This window comes from Clarias gariepinus, chromosome 14 (assembly GCF_024256425.1).
Source record: "Clarias gariepinus isolate MV-2021 ecotype Netherlands chromosome 14, CGAR_prim_01v2, whole genome shotgun sequence".
Lineage (NCBI taxonomy): Eukaryota > Metazoa > Chordata > Actinopteri > Siluriformes > Clariidae > Clarias > Clarias gariepinus.
Genome location: NC_071113.1, coordinates 23,066,628 through 23,082,434, shown reverse-complemented (window position 1 = coordinate 23,082,434; position 15,807 = coordinate 23,066,628). Strand labels below are relative to the sequence as shown.

Here is a 15,807-nt window from a genome sequence, read left to right as displayed (position 1 = left end):
TGTTCTATATTGAAGACTCGGCACACAATTCGCACCATTTTGTGTAAACTCTAGTTGTGTAAAAATTCCAACAATCAATTCAACAATTTCAATCCCATCTGGTACCAACAACCACAACAGGATTAAAGTCACAGAGAACATTTTTTTGTTTTTTCATTATGTTGTTCAATGTGAACATTAACCAAAGCTTTTGACCTGTAACTGCATTGAATGTCTGACTGGATAACTGATTTAATATACTTGCGTTCCTGAAAAGTTGAAGGTGAGTGTATATTTAAAGGGAATCTACTTAGGCATCAGTACCAGGTGTTATTTGTGATTTCTTAGAGGTAGCAAAAGTATTCATCCAAGCCCACTATAATTTACAATGTTTTGGTTATTGTATAGAGAAAAGATACACAAAAATTGTCATCCAGGTGTTTAAATGATTCTCAAGATAAATGGTTAGTCTTTGGTTTTCATTGGATAAGTCTGATGTTAAACTTTAGCGACTGTATTAAAGGCATCATTGCACAATGCTTCCTTCATTAAATACATAAACAAACCCACACATATACATACACACTCGCACACAAAAATTAGCCCAACAGTTGGCATTTTCACTTTGCAGTAAGGCATCTTATGTCAGAATGAGTTAAAGGTTATTGCCAATGCAACTCCAACACTTTTTCAGTTACTGAAATGATTTACAGGCAATAAACAAATGTCTGTCTTCTTCATTGACACTCTATTTGGCTGGGAAAGTAAAATCCAAAGGCCATAAACATCACAAGGTTTTTGCCTGCAGCATAAAACCCCTCAGCTCCAGTGAGAGATCAGACATGAGTTGATTACACTTGGGTCCAAGTGAGGTCACCTCATTCACTTTCGCATATAGAGATTTATCAGTTTTAATTTGTGCAGGTGCTGCCACAGCTTCAACTCCATGTCCATGTCGTGGTTGGCGTAGAAATGTAGTTTTTGGTAACTTTTGTCATAGTAATGATCTGAATATTTTTTGTAGTCCGGCGTGATAAATCCATAGGCGTTTACCTTTTGGCATCACAGCAAAAAAAAAAAAGCACAATCAGTTTTCACAAAGTTGCACAAAGCTGGTTGCTTTAAATAACTATAAAAGTGTGAAAATTTGCAGTGTTGTAGTGATGGTCAAAAACTTTGGATACGATTGAACACAAGTGTACAAATATTGGGATTAAAGCATATTTAATTAAAATCACATTTCCTCATATCTATGATTAGGAATGAAACGCATTATAAAATAAATTCTTTACAAATATATATTTTTTAAATCACTTATTTCTAAAATATAGATCATAATGCAATAATCTCATATTTATTTTTAAATGGCAAGAAAAAATCTATAACATTTAAATGTACAGTATATTAAAGAACAGAGCTCTTACCTCATCACATGCATGAACAGCAGCCAGCAGCATCACTGCTCCTGTTGACGGCCTGTAGATGTTTTTATATTTGGTGTTGAGAGTTTGTGAATGCAAAAACCTACAGGATGACAGGGAGAAACGAGATAAGAAGCTTACAGATGCAGCTGAAGATTTCCATTTCTACACGGTCATAAGTTTCATATTACTGAAATATAGTGGTGGCCAAAAGTATTAGGACAACATATGCCATGTATTATAATGGATGATGTTACTAATTAGGTTTAACCTGTCTGCCTGAAGAATTGTGTTAACTGAAAATCTACTAAAAAAAAAAAAAAAATTGCCTATGTGACAAATGCTATTCAGATTCTGGAGCCATAGTCTGTGTCATTTCCATACCTAAACCCAAAAGTTATCTATTGAACAATGTTCAAAAAGTCAGAAGGAGTCAAGAAACCATCTTCTGTACATGATCTTCTGAAAGCAGTTTAAGCAGCCATGAATTGAGCGAGTGACACCAGCGTATTGCAGATGTCTTTTTGACTATATGCACAACCAAATCCAGCAGGTTTTGATGAATAACCACATCATACCAAATAATGATTGCTGTATAGCAACTAATTAATTATTCCTATTATTGTCGTTATTTCTAAAATTTTATAAAACTTTATTAAAACATTGAATTTAACTTTTGACGTTTTACACATGGGATTTTTCAGTCTGCACAAAAATCCCCTAAAATCAAGTATACGTGTCTAAAATAAGCACGTTCACACACCAACCTGTTTCTAAGGTACCGGATGAAATCAGGGTGGTACATTTTAAACTTCTCTGCAGTCACGTCATCTCCAAAATACTGTTTTGGCCTAAAACGGAGAAAAAAGGAACTCTGAAACATTGAAACTGGTGACATAAACTATTGTTTATCCTAAAAAGTGCATTAAGTTAAATAGGACAAGTCAGGAAAACGTCACATATGTTTAGCATCATATTTCATTTGTAAAATGATCATGTGGGAAATGAGATAAGTGCAGTATTTACTCAACACCCTGCTCTGGTCCTGAATCAACTGTTGTGTGCATGACTGCAGATTTCATGAGAATATAGTCCCGGTCATGATCAGGAAGGAAAATATACTTGGTCTCCTGAAACATAAACAAATGAAATAAAGTCTCAAAAAAAAAAAAGAAAAAAAAAAGGAAAATAAGATTTTTTTTATATATATCAAAATACAGTGGACATATATATGTGTGTGTATATATATATGTGTGTATATATGTGTGTGTATGTATATATATATATATATATATATATATATATATATATATATATATATATATATATATATATATATACACATACACACACCCACATACACACATATATACACACACACATATACACACACACACACACACACAACATATTACTGTTACCAAAGCCACACTTACTATATCTCCTAGCCTTATCTTTACTACCTCTAACTTACAATCATTTTGTCTTCCATCCTACGTACTTTGACCTGCAAAATAGACTTGAATAAGATCAGGCTGGACAGAATAAACTTACCTTGCTCTTGGGGGGGCCATCAAACCCTAAGCTTTTATAGGTTCTTATAGAGTTGCGTAAGGTGTTAGTAGAGAAGGTATAGAAAGAGGTACGTGCACCAACATCATCTTCAAAGCCTTTAAAAATGGCACCATTTGTCCTAAAGAGGAGATAATTCATTCTCATTATAACACACTGCTGTTTCTGTAATTCTATTACATTTGCTGCTAAAGAAAATATTTTCCTTTTTCTTGTTTGTAAATAAAAAGTGTCATCGCCAGCATGAGTGAATTCCAAATATAGACAAATATTAACTTGAGCTTCTCTAAAACGCTGACATTTGTACCACCTCTATCTATCTAGGCTTGGGCAATATAAAGACATAATATGATAAAAGTATGTTGCAGTACACTTTTTTTATTATCGTATATTATTATAAACAATGTATTTAAGGTTAATATATATACATCATACACATCATGTATGATATACTTGAAAACAAATCTGTACACAAATACAGTATTTGCTTCTTCAGTACTTGAACTAATTTTTTCCCCATTAAAAAAAATTCCCTGACTGATTGCACTTAGTAATCCAGGTAAGTATCTATCCAATGACGGCTAATATTAATTCGCGCACACAGTGGTTTATTAAATTTTAGGGCTGGAGAACAGCGTCTCCCCCATCAAAACGAAGTTGTAACTCAGCGGATAAGGTCAGACAGGAGATTTTCAATATTTGTAGAACCGGGTTAAGAAATTTACAACACATTATTAACACTTTTAAAAATAGTAAAAAAATAAAACAATAAAAATAAAAAAAATAAAAAAAAAAACACCACCACCAATTTCATGGAAGAAATGCAGAGGGGTAAAAAAAAAAAAAACATCATAATCAACAGTAAAAATTACAGCTATGTTTATTTCTATGTACAGATAACACAATAATGGGTGAGCATCAGGGTAAGAAGGGAAGAGCATGAAGCCATGGCGTCGTTATGCAAAGAGCCCAGTGTACAAGCCCATATCTTCTATCTACTTAGATAATTCTGTGGCAATGAGATGGACAGTTCTCACAATGAGGAGTTTTAATTGTTTCACAAGGAAGTTAGTTTAAGCCATTAATCAGATCATCATGCAAAGAGCCCAGTGTACAAGCCTCTGGAGGCAATGAACTGGGGTTGGTTCATTTGGTCAGGTCTAGACTTAACAACATGTAGCAATAAAATAAGGCCAGCTGATGACTTGAATGTACTGAATGACTTGGTTATTCCACCAATGCATTCATTTCTTTCCATAAGGCCCAGATATGTTCTAGAACTCAAAAATTTTTCACAGGTCACCACATTGCTCACCATAATAAAAAAAAAAGCCGGTTGAATGGAATATTAGCGTATGTAACTTTCTTTTTAACAACTCAATGTATGTATGACAAATATTTTTTCACCTGAAGACGTAATGGTTCTGGTCAATCTCCCGCCCTTTCCCTGACCCGTTCAGGATGCCCCCATTTCCGACCACAGCACACCGGATACACTGGGATCCGTTTTGCCTCATCTCCCAGTCGTCAAACATAAGATGGTTAGCGGAGGTGTTTAAGATGAACAGTGATTTCTTAAGAACTGAAACACACATTAGACATTCCATTTAATAACCTGTAACTGTTAGTAGCTCCTCCTTATATATAGTGGTTTTATATTATACATATAGATATATGATCCATACATAATAAACAGATGACAGGAAACGACAGTAATGGACATATCCCATGATTAATGAGGGCTACCAAGGCAAAACAGAGAGCAAGCTGTGCTCTACTGAATGCAGATATCCTCTATCTACAGTACTTAGATAATCATCATCAAGACATATTAAATTTCTTGACAATGCAAGGAGCACACAGCAGCAACCTACTGTACATTGAAGCTACATGAGGCTAGGTCAGTAAAAAGAAAATGCCTACCCAGTATGTGGCTCCTGATAATTATTATTGATCCATGACAATGAGGCATTCTAAGGCAATTCAAACAAAAGTGGAACTTACGTCTATAGTGAAGCACCTTTTCAACCATTTCATAATGCGCATAATAAAAGGCTGTGCCAAAAGTAATGCAAATGTACCGACACAACCTTTTTTTTTTATTAACTCTTCCTCTACACAAGCGTACTACTCAACATCGTCCATCACAATCAATGAATTTGGACCATTATTCAACCCAGCTCTCAAATTGTCTGCCCTTTGTTGCAGTTGATGGTCTTCCACTGAGTGATTTGTTTTGAGGTCTGGTTTCTCTCTCTTTAAACTTAGTTAACTATCTGTGCACATTCCTCTAGTCTTCGTTTCATCTGTGCACATATTACCATAGCCTTCTGTCAATGTTATATAGCCTGCATCTCTCTATTGTCCAGAACCCAATGACAGAAAAACAGGAAGAAAAATTACTACAGAACAGGAGTTTCATCATTTCCATTGCTACAGTATTACTCTTCTCTAGAGTTACTACAAGCATGTGTAATTTAAATGACCTACTATGTCAGGCCTATGACATTTAAAAAAAGAAAGAAATAAAAAAAGAGTTACGCCCACCTTTGCAATACTTTCAGTACAGACCTTGCGGATAATATGCAACCAAGTAGCATTGTAAAGAAGGAATCTAATAACCTGAGCAATTGAATGTGTCACTTTTAAAATTTTTATAATAAAATGTTCGGATTAATAAGTAGTTGACGCATTTTGGTATCTGTGCCAAGATCAGCAAGTTATTTTAAAACTATGAAAATTGATCCACAGATTTAACGGGTAGTTTACAGACACCTAGTAAAACGTGTGTGCATCAATTTAACAAACTGACTTATACACAAGTGCAGCAGTTGTACACTCATCTAAGTTTGGTCAAACAAAAAGTTTATGAATAGATATGTGAGAAAACACAATTAGACTTTGACCTTACACTAGTAAATATAAGAATTTCAAGCCAGTACTTTTGGAATGTATAGACATTTTCACTCTTTAAAAAAAATAGAGAGTGAAAATGTCTAAAAAAATATTCACTCTCCAAATGAGCAAAGTTGGTAGACATACCCCAAAAGACTTGCAGCTGTAATTGCAGTGAAAGGCGGTTCTACAAAGTATAAACTCAGGGGGACTAAATACAAATGTACACCACACTTTTCAGATCTTTATTTTAAAACATTTAAAAATAAAAAAAACACTCATTTTCCTTTTTAAATTATTTAAAAAAAATTAAATAAAAAATATTTAATTTTATTTGTATTATTATTATAATGATCAAATTATGTCCGACTTTTTGTAGGTCTATCACATAAAATCCCAACATAATACATTTACTTTTGAGGTTGTAAAGTGTCAAAATGCGGAAAGACTCAAGGGGTATAAATACTTTTGCAAGGCACTGCACTATGTAAACAAATATGACACATCTCCACTCTTACCCTTACTACAATTCTTAATTTTTCGTAGTACCAGATACACTCACCTTCAATACTGACGCTACCCCATCCATGAGCACCATAATGGCTGCGCAACCGCTCATATTCTTTGTCAGAGAAATGCTTGGCCCACTGCAATATTGACACATTGGCCAAAAACTTCTTACCAAAATCAGTCTGCAACATTCTCTTCCGAATACTGTTTGGGCAGCTCTGAAATCCAAAATAAATTATACATTTAGTTGCATTTACTAACTACATTATTAAGAACATTTAAAGGATGATTATTTAGCAATTACACTAAATAATATATGGACTACAGTGGCTCGTTATGTTTAAATAGTTTTGTAATAGTGCCTTACCATAAAACATTCATGCATGATCATGCGAAATTTGGTAACGGTCTTTCAATTTCTTTAAATTTGACAACGGGTGTAACTTACATAAAATTATTTGGTAAAAAAAATGGAAATAACTCCAAGTTGTGTCAATATCAAACATGTCGTATCAAATTCAAATTTTAAATAAGATACTTACAGTTTGTGGTAAATAATCATCCATGGTATAACGGTCTCCAAAGAAGTCTGGCTCTGTGGGCTTGGCTGGTTTTGTTATGGGCTTGGCTGGTTTTGTGGGTTTTTTTGGTTTAGTGACCTCCTCTTGAAATCGAGTTGTACGAGGAACTCTTTCTGTCACCGTGCTGCCAAAATGAGAAATGCAATACATCATATGCATGCTTTTCATATATTATAACAGCAGCAAACATGCAATGAAAAGTTATGACTCCATAATGAACTACTTGACTCATTACCAAATATTTCTCTCATCATATTTGTAATGGTTAAATGACTTTGGGGTGAAGGTTTTGAAAAATTCTTCAGGACTCCTCACCTTAGAGGAGATAGACAGCACTGATGATGTCATGTCCACTTCCATTCTCAGGTATGATTGGCTTCTATAGAGTATGCCATATCATTCTTGAGACCACAATTACCAGTAGACCTGGCACAGTTCTTTAGCATAAACGATTGTGTTCTCACTGATCAAAATGAATCAGATTCTGGGATCAAGTGTTCTTGGAAATTATCCCGGAGCTCTAATGTGAAAATACCTATCGAAGGTTGCTAGTTCGAACTGTAAATCACCAACAGCTGCTTCAGCTTTAACCTGGAACCTGTAATTTGTTTCTTGCTTTAAATTCAAGCTGTCTTAAACAAAATGAAAGGTAGATTTTGATTTTATTTTATTATGTTGAACTGACATTTATAATTTGTATTTTTTTTTCCTTATTTGGTCCCAATGGATTTTATTGGGAAATCATACATTCTATAGCTCCAGGAACTAGTGAATCACAAACATGAAGATGTTACATGACACTAACTTAAACACAGACAGCAATGTGGCAGCATACAAACTAATGTACTAACCAGGTAGTACATGAAGGCCCACCTTCCACACCACCTCTTGGAAACCACCTTGGCCGGTTGTGTGACGTTACAATTTTTTAACTGCACTGCTGCTAATTAAAAATAAACTGCACACGTGGGCAATGATAACCCAGTATATTGTCTAATAAAACCTACAGTCCAGGAATAAACGTATATTATCCTGTTGTCCTGTTGCATTCAATTTTGCACACTGCTTGTTAAACCCCTTACTATTGGGAAACTGCAGCTGCATAACAAGACTAGTTTCTTCCCTAAAGTTGTTGGCTGTCTGTCCCTAGTTACATCATCCTGAGAAATTCTGCCCCTGAAATCAAGAGAGCTCTCAGCTATAGGACACAAAATGACAAAACTTGTTGGTCCCATTCTCAGTGTTCACATGATGTTTCCATGACACCACCTATAATATTACAAGTTACTTTTTTTGTCTTTCTGATATGCAACATCTGCATATTTTAACATTTATTTAAAACATAGGCAAGTACTTCAAATAACTTAACTTTTGATGGTTCAGTTATTTATCCAATAACTGAATGGAACTTAGTTTTGTTTGTAGAAAAATAATTAAATAATAATATAATTAAACAGTAAAAAAATAAAAAGTCAACATTTGAAGTGAAAACTAATTGCTTAAAGTTGTATAAGAAAATAGCTGTTAGGTTTTACTGAGCTTGCTGGAGAATAGGAGTAGTTTGGGTAACTTTGTCACACTTGCTCTTTTCTATTTTTTATGCAAATCCCAGGAGCATACATTAGGTTTTTTGTTTCTAACTGAAAACTGGTCTGTCTTGTCCTTTTTCTTTTCTTTACAGCCATGCATATATTCTCCTGTAATGGTATTTATTTATTCATTTTTAAGTTATATATGGAAATACTGAATAATTTTGTACATAATTATGCAGACATGATAAACATGTATAACAAAATTGGTACAGCATATAATAGACATTTGCACAGTACTGTGTATATATATGTGTGTGTATATATATAGCCAAACACAGGAAAAGACACTAAGATTTTAGATACAAAAAGAAAACAATTTAATATGATTACTATATTATGTTTATAATTTTTATAAATTATATAAATTTATTAAATAAATCCATCTGTTTATTGCACTTCATCAAACAAGTATACATAAGATGGTTAAAGCTAAGCATAATCATAAAATGTTTATAAACTAACTTTAGAAAACACAACCAGATCTGAATTAGGTTCATTTTGAATAGATTACAGTAGTTGTATGAACAAACAATAACATATTGTTCTTTTGGCTTTAAGGTATTGTAAGAGATTATGTGGCAATGAGGCTGACAGTTCTTACAATGAGGAGTTTTAATTCTTTCACAAGGAAGTTTGTTTAAGACATTAATCAGATATAAGCGGTTAACGACTATAAAGGAAAGGCATAGAGAATAAAAGCACAAAAAATAACCCAGAGAAACCTGAACGGATCATACAATAATAATGTTGCTAATGTTGCTAAATAAACTATTGCTACATTGTACTAAATCTCTTGCGCAACATCATTAGAGTTTTACTTAGAATAATGTATGTCCAAAAACTGTAGAGAATAATAATGAGTTTGTGATCAGCTCACAACAACAGAGCTTAATTCTCTAAAGGGTCACTGAGCATTTTAATTCAGAGCCAGTGGAGTACTGAATTACTTTAACATGTTCCTAATAAAACCTGTTGACTGCTTTAAGTGAGTGTTGGCGCTATACATGGGCAAGGCTTAAGTAAAGCCTTGAAGTTCTATTGTCATGTCATGACTAGACATTTGAAAGGAGGAAGGGGGAGGCGGTCGAAAAAAGCTCACATTACAGAAAAACTTTTGCGTCCATTAAAAACCAAGTTTGTCTTTTGTTTTGTTAACACAAGTACATTTACCGGGGCAGAAAGCAAACAGATATATAGTTATCTAATTTGCATCTTAAAATAAATTTTCTTCACATGACCTACTTCCTCTGGTTTAAACTATGACCAGGGATTGTCATAAATATCATAAGACTTTCGAATGCCAAAAGCTCAAAAACAAAAAAAATGCACTGTTGGTTTTGTAACCAGTAATTAGGGCTATTCTGGGACAAATGGTTAGCCAAGATTAACAGTGTGTTAAGGCCAGGGTACCAGTATTGTGCAAAGTATATAAAGTCTTTGTTTGTCACATTAAATGGTTTAAAAAGACAGTATTGTGAAACAGCTGCATACCTGGAGGGAATGAGGGCAATCACTTTGTCCTTTGGCAGCAGAGAATTCTTCAGGCGTAAATGCATCATGTAGGATCCAACTACGATGAAAAAAAACAGGACAGAGAGAAGCAACTTTTTCTGATGCAGGAAACACATCATCTTGGCTCCTGACTACATGGAAAGATTTTGGGGACTCTCCTTGGGCAAACAAATTAGACTTTCACATCAGGGTTGTAAGTCATGAAGCAGCAGAGCACAGCACCCTCTTCCCCTCATAATCCAAGAGGTCTGTCAACACCTCAGAGAACCAGATGCTTCCCTGCAATATAACAAGTGAAATTTTGCATGGGTATTTCTGCACAGAGCACTACCCTGTAATTTCAGGTTAATTAAAGGACTTAAAGTCCAGGCACAGCACGTCAACAAGGACCTTTGCATATATTTTTTTTTAGTTCAAGTTGGAAAGCTGGAATCTGACCCAGTACAAGGTAAACAGGAACAGAGAATAGGAAAGTGTGAGAATGGGGAAGAGACTAAGACAAATTAAAAACAGGCAAAAAGAGTTTAATAAAAGGCTGAAAGAAGCCTGTATTATTCTCGTTTTAAAAGGACACCGTTTAGAAACCAAGCCGCTGATGAGTAATTAATCACTGATTCAAGAAACAACTAATTTTAAGCCCAGCACATCTATGCAACATACAAGCACAAACATCTTATGATCATTGGGCCTTTGGTCAAATTCACACATCAAGAGCTTGATGAGATATTGGATATTAAAATTAAGTAAATAACTAATGTTTTCTATGCATTTTCTAAATATAAATGTCCAAATGTGGTTCGACGATTGTCTGGGAAAAAAACTCTGCTGTGTAAGACACACACTTAAAGACTGATCAGCTAAAACATTAAAACCACCTGCCTTACATTGTGTATTCCCATTTTTGCCACCAAAACAGCTTTTATATACAGTAGATGATCGAATAATTAAGTTCACTGCTGTTGAGCCTTTTGACCCATCAACACAAGACCACTGAAGGTGTGCTGTTGTACCTGGCACCAAGACATTAGCACCAGATTCTGTAAGGCCTGTGAGAAGCAAGATGTGGTCCGGACTTGTTTATCCAGCACATCTCCCAGACTTCACGTTAAATTAAATCATCAGGAACTTTGAGCTTAGTTTAAACTGGCATGTTTCCTAAACAATTCCACAATTTTTGCAGTGGTTCAGGGCACACTTCCATAACTTTTCATTTAGCGAAACTGCTTTGAGACAATGACTATTGTTAAAAGCGCTATATACATAAAATTGAATTGAAAGACGACATTATCTGGATGAAAGATGATATCAGCTAATACCATGAACGGATGTACTTGGTCTGCAACAATATTTAGGTAGGTTTTATGTGTCAAAGTAACGTCCATATAAATGCCAGGACCTGAGGTAAGTCAGCAGAACATCATCCAGGCTGATGCTAGTTTGTTCCCCCCATGCCTGGCACCATTTCTACCATAGATAAGCAATGCACTAACATCCATCACTCATGCTTGTCCATGTTTCCTGCCCTCAAGACATCAACTTTGAAAACTGACGTTGGTTTTTAATGTTATGGCTGATTGGTGTATAAGTGCTCAATTTCTCCTCCACTCACCCTACACATTAAACACATTGTTTCACTACTCTATTCCTGAGATAATAAGTTCATAAAAGACCTGATTTCTGGCAAACCACAGAGATCTGTCTGATTTGACAAATGCGAGTGCGCAAACAGTAAAGTAACACCATGATCTATTTTCTTTGCAAATCAACACGTTACACTAAACTAAACACAATACAGAAGAGCGCTCTTACTTTAACGGAAACGAAGAAGTTTCTAGAAAACTGTAATTAAGTGAAGTTCGTTCTCACTCGCCAGACAAGGAAAGGAAACAAAATAATTTCTCTTACTCTGGGTTGAAATTCCGGCCAGACCCAGACTTGTAGATAAATGTTTGTAAACTTGTTTACCAAGCAACCCGATTCCACTCTCTCTCTCTCTCTCTCTCTCTCTCTCACTCACACACACACACGCACACTCAAGAGCACAAGGGGTGGACGCTTTGTGAAATGAGCAACAGCTGCTAGAAACTGGTCACCGCCTCTCTCACATCCTGTCCTCCTAACAAGGGAGGGTGGAAAGAAAAAGAGGGAGGGTCCTGAGAGGACACAGCACAAGTTGGACAAAAACGGGGGACATGTCAAGTGACCTCCTTCCCTTTGTTTCTCACACAGTCTATTTTTAACCTATCCAGAAGTTTGTAATTAAGAAAAGTAGCGCTGCTGCCTCATTTGCATGCTGTCCCGTTATCTCCGCCCTTCACACACACACACATATACGCACGCGCTTTCATTTCATTTCAGAGGTTAAAAGACAACTCAATCTCCACGAAACTGTTTTCACGTCACCCTTGAGGTATGTGCGGAATTTCCGGTTGGATAAGAAATCGCATTCTATCTCAAAGTGCGTTTCCTCATTTGTTTCCCGACGGTTAGAACTGACGTGTCTAAACGCTTCGTCATGCCTATAAACGCTCACCGAGTTATTGTTGTTGTTTCAAGCAACCGTTACTTGTAAATCCCCTACTTCCGGTTTACTGCACGGCTGTGTCGCGCACGAGCCTTCTATTATCTTAGGAGCAGAAGATTCCCTTTAGTATTTAATGTTTAGTATCACTTGTTTTTGTACATAATAGTATTTAGTATCACTTGTTTTTGTCCTTTACTGACTCAGTTGACTACAAATACACCACAGCTACTACTACTACATACCGCTAGCTGGGTGCAAAAGTTTGCACTCCCTTCTTGTGTTCCAGGCAAAAGAAAATGATGCATAATTTGTTTCACATTCCATACTGCTGCTGTCATACCTACATGCCATACCTTTGCCTCTAATGCCCTTTAATTTTGCACATTCCTCCTCTAACATCCATTTCATACATTTTAGTTTTACATTTTGTGTTGTAACTCCCAAATATGTTTACAAGAAAACAATCAAACGTAAAATAATTATATATATATATATATATATATTTTTTTTTTTTTTATGGCCCTCAAGCATTTTTATTATATATATTATATATAATAAAAATGCTTGAGGGCCATTCTGCAGAAAAAAGTAGAAAGTTGGGTAATAAAATTCCACTGAAATGTATACTTAGCAAAAAAAAGAAACGTCCCTTTTTCAGGACTGTGTATTTCAACAATAATGTTGCAAAAATCCAAATAACTTTACAGATCTTCATTGTAAAGGGTTTAAACAATGTTTTCCATGCATGTTTAATTAACCATAATCCATTAATTAACATGCACCTGTGGAATGGTCGTTAAGACCTTAACAGCTTACAGAAAGTAGGCATTTAAGGTCACAGTTCTAAAAACGCAGGACACTAAAGAGACTTGTCTACCGACTGTAAAAAAAAAAACCCAAAGAAAGATGCCCAGGGTCCCTGCTCATCTGCGTGAACGTGCATTAGGCATGCTGCAGGGAGGCATGAGGACTGCTGATGTCGCTAGGGCAATAAATTGCCATGTCCGCACTGTGAGACGCCTAAGACAGCGCTACAGGGAGACAGGAAGGATAGCTGATCATCCTCGCAGTGGAAGACAACGTGTAACAACACCTGCACAGGATCGGTACATCCGAATATCACACCTGCGAGACAGGTACAGGATGGCCACAACAACTGCCCGAGTCACACCAGAAACACACAATCCCTCCATTAGTGCTCAGACTTCGCAATAGGCAGTCCATGAGGAGGAGATGCACTGCAGTACTTCAAGCAGCTGGTGGCCACACCAGATACTGACTGGTACTTTTGATTTTGAGCCTCCCTTCATTCAGGGACACATTGTGAAACATTTTTAGTTTATGTCTTATAGTGTTGACTCTTTTAGTGTTCATACAAATATTTACACATTAAGTTTACTGAAAGTAAAAACAGTTGAAAGTCAGAGGACGTTTCTTTTTTTGCTGAGTATATTTCTTTTACACCTAGAACTTCTTTATTAGCTACAACTTAGTTTTAAACTTTATGAATCCACAAAAAAGTTTAATGCATTTTTATTAATAATATTATTTTTTTTAAATACATTTAATAACTGGTGTTAATTCCCTTCCTGGTAACACCAATGATGGTAACACTAATGACAATTTAGAGAAAAATCATGTTTTGCTAATACACATTCAAATACACAAGTGTGTGTTTGAAAGAAATAACAAAATAGGTTTACTAATTCAACATGAAAAAGATGGACAATAGAGAAAACATTAGATAGGTGCCTTACTGAAAGGTGTCAGGTAATTGTTTACAGTTACTATGATCATCGTTACCTAGTATTAGGACCTTAGTGCATCACGGTTGAGTTAGAGGACATGATTATTAAACATAAAAACTATTTTAAAAAGGGGGTTTGAAAAGGGTCGACAAAGATATCCCAACTTCATTTCCTGATTCTGCTATATGGACTAGGAAAGAGTTCTTGAACTAGCAGTATTGCTGCAATGCAGAGTGAAGAAAAGGCCAAAGGCTCCAGGCAGCCATCAGAACTTTTCCATTGGGAATTAAGCCAGGATAATGCTCAGGACTGAGCTCACGGTATTGAGCAGCACAAAGCTCAGAGGCAAAAAGAGGGCATGCTAATGCAGCATGAGTTCCTTAGAGACAGTGATCCGGGGTAGCAAGCACAAACACAGCATTGTCAGGTTTCTTGGGGACAAGAAAAAAGATGGGCAACATCAATCTTAATAAGATTTATTGTATATGTACAATTAAAGTCTTCACATTTTCAAATCACATGAAAGAAACCACAGAACTACACTTTCGATTAATTTATTAGTTAAGCACATGGATAAAACCCTTAATGACAAGCATTAGACAAAAATAATGACATTCAACATTGACTGTCTTAGCACAAATATACATTCCAACCAGTGGAAATATAAAAATTCACTCACTTGAGCGAGGAGAAAAATAATGGAACTGGGTACACAAAAGCCATGAGTGAAATTATTAGCTTACCCCCACTCTGGGTTTCCCCTGTACCTGATTGACTGAGATTTACTTTTGATGTAGCATCATTTGTACTAAAAACAATTTGCACTTAAAAAATTAGAACAAGTCTGGGTTTAAAAATATATTAGTAAACCAAATTAGAACTATATTATCATTTCAAACTTTACACACCTTATACACAGGGAAAATTCCCAGCATTGAATCAACTGTGTATAGTGTTTATATACTGTAGATCCAGTTGGATGTAAATTAACATTCTAAATGTGAACAATGCGAATTGTACTGTGAACACACTTAAAAATTTATATGATAAGCAGGCTTTCATTGACTCACAGATTACAATTGTGTGTACGAACATGTTTTTTTTTTTCAGTCAATGTTTAAATATTTACCATTTTCACTTTTAATCAATGATCAGACTAATTGCTAACCAGTCCTGACCCTTGCTTAAGGACAATACTGCTCTTGTTTGGATTCAGTTGTATTTGGAAGGAGTCCAAAATCTTTACAGATGGTAGGCACAAACAATGAGATCTATGCTGCCACCCACACCTACACAAATGACATGAACCTGAATACAAAGCTGGTGTTCTCCTCTCCTCCTGTGTAACCTTCATAAAACATTCACCAAACCATTCCTCCATTTGTTCTTTTAAGATGAAACTTTAACTAGGGTTTAGATTCCATGCTCAGTTAACCCTAAACATACTGTACATGCATGTGTGAATACGGGTTT

The 15,807-nt window shown here is 35.4% G+C and overlaps 1 protein-coding gene across 1 annotated transcript; it reads right to left on the bottom strand.

The window, feature by feature from the left end:
* Positions 1-405: 405 nt before the first annotated feature.
* LOC128541318 (alpha-N-acetylgalactosaminide alpha-2,6-sialyltransferase 2-like) lies at positions 406-12,124 on the bottom strand. Its single transcript, XM_053511676.1, has 10 exons — positions 11,968-12,124; positions 10,042-10,341; positions 6,920-7,082; positions 6,430-6,595; positions 4,380-4,554; positions 2,955-3,093; positions 2,427-2,530; positions 2,168-2,251; positions 1,404-1,503; positions 406-1,032 (listed from the first exon to the last, which is right to left on the bottom strand). Exons 2-10 carry the CDS (start codon positions 10,179-10,181, stop codon positions 862-864), a joined length of 1,242 nt encoding a protein of 413 aa, XP_053367651.1. The 5' UTR covers positions 10,182-10,341; positions 11,968-12,124; the 3' UTR covers positions 406-861.
* Positions 12,125-15,807: the final 3,683 nt, after the last annotated feature.

Bases quoted from the DNA above. Each gene is read 5' to 3' on its own strand.
- LOC128541318 (XM_053511676.1), bottom strand. From the start codon at position 10,181: ATGATGTGTTTCCTGCATCAGAAAAAGTTGCTTCTCTCTGTCCTGTTT. The intron at 2,531-2,954 runs GTAAGTTTATTC...TTTATGTTTCAG, and splicing joins ATGGCCCCCCCAAGAGCAAG to GAGACCAAGTATATTTTCCT. The intron at 1,033-1,403 runs GTAAGAGCTCTG...TGATGCCAAAAG, and splicing joins CTGTTCATGCATGTGATGAG to GTAAACGCCTATGGATTTAT.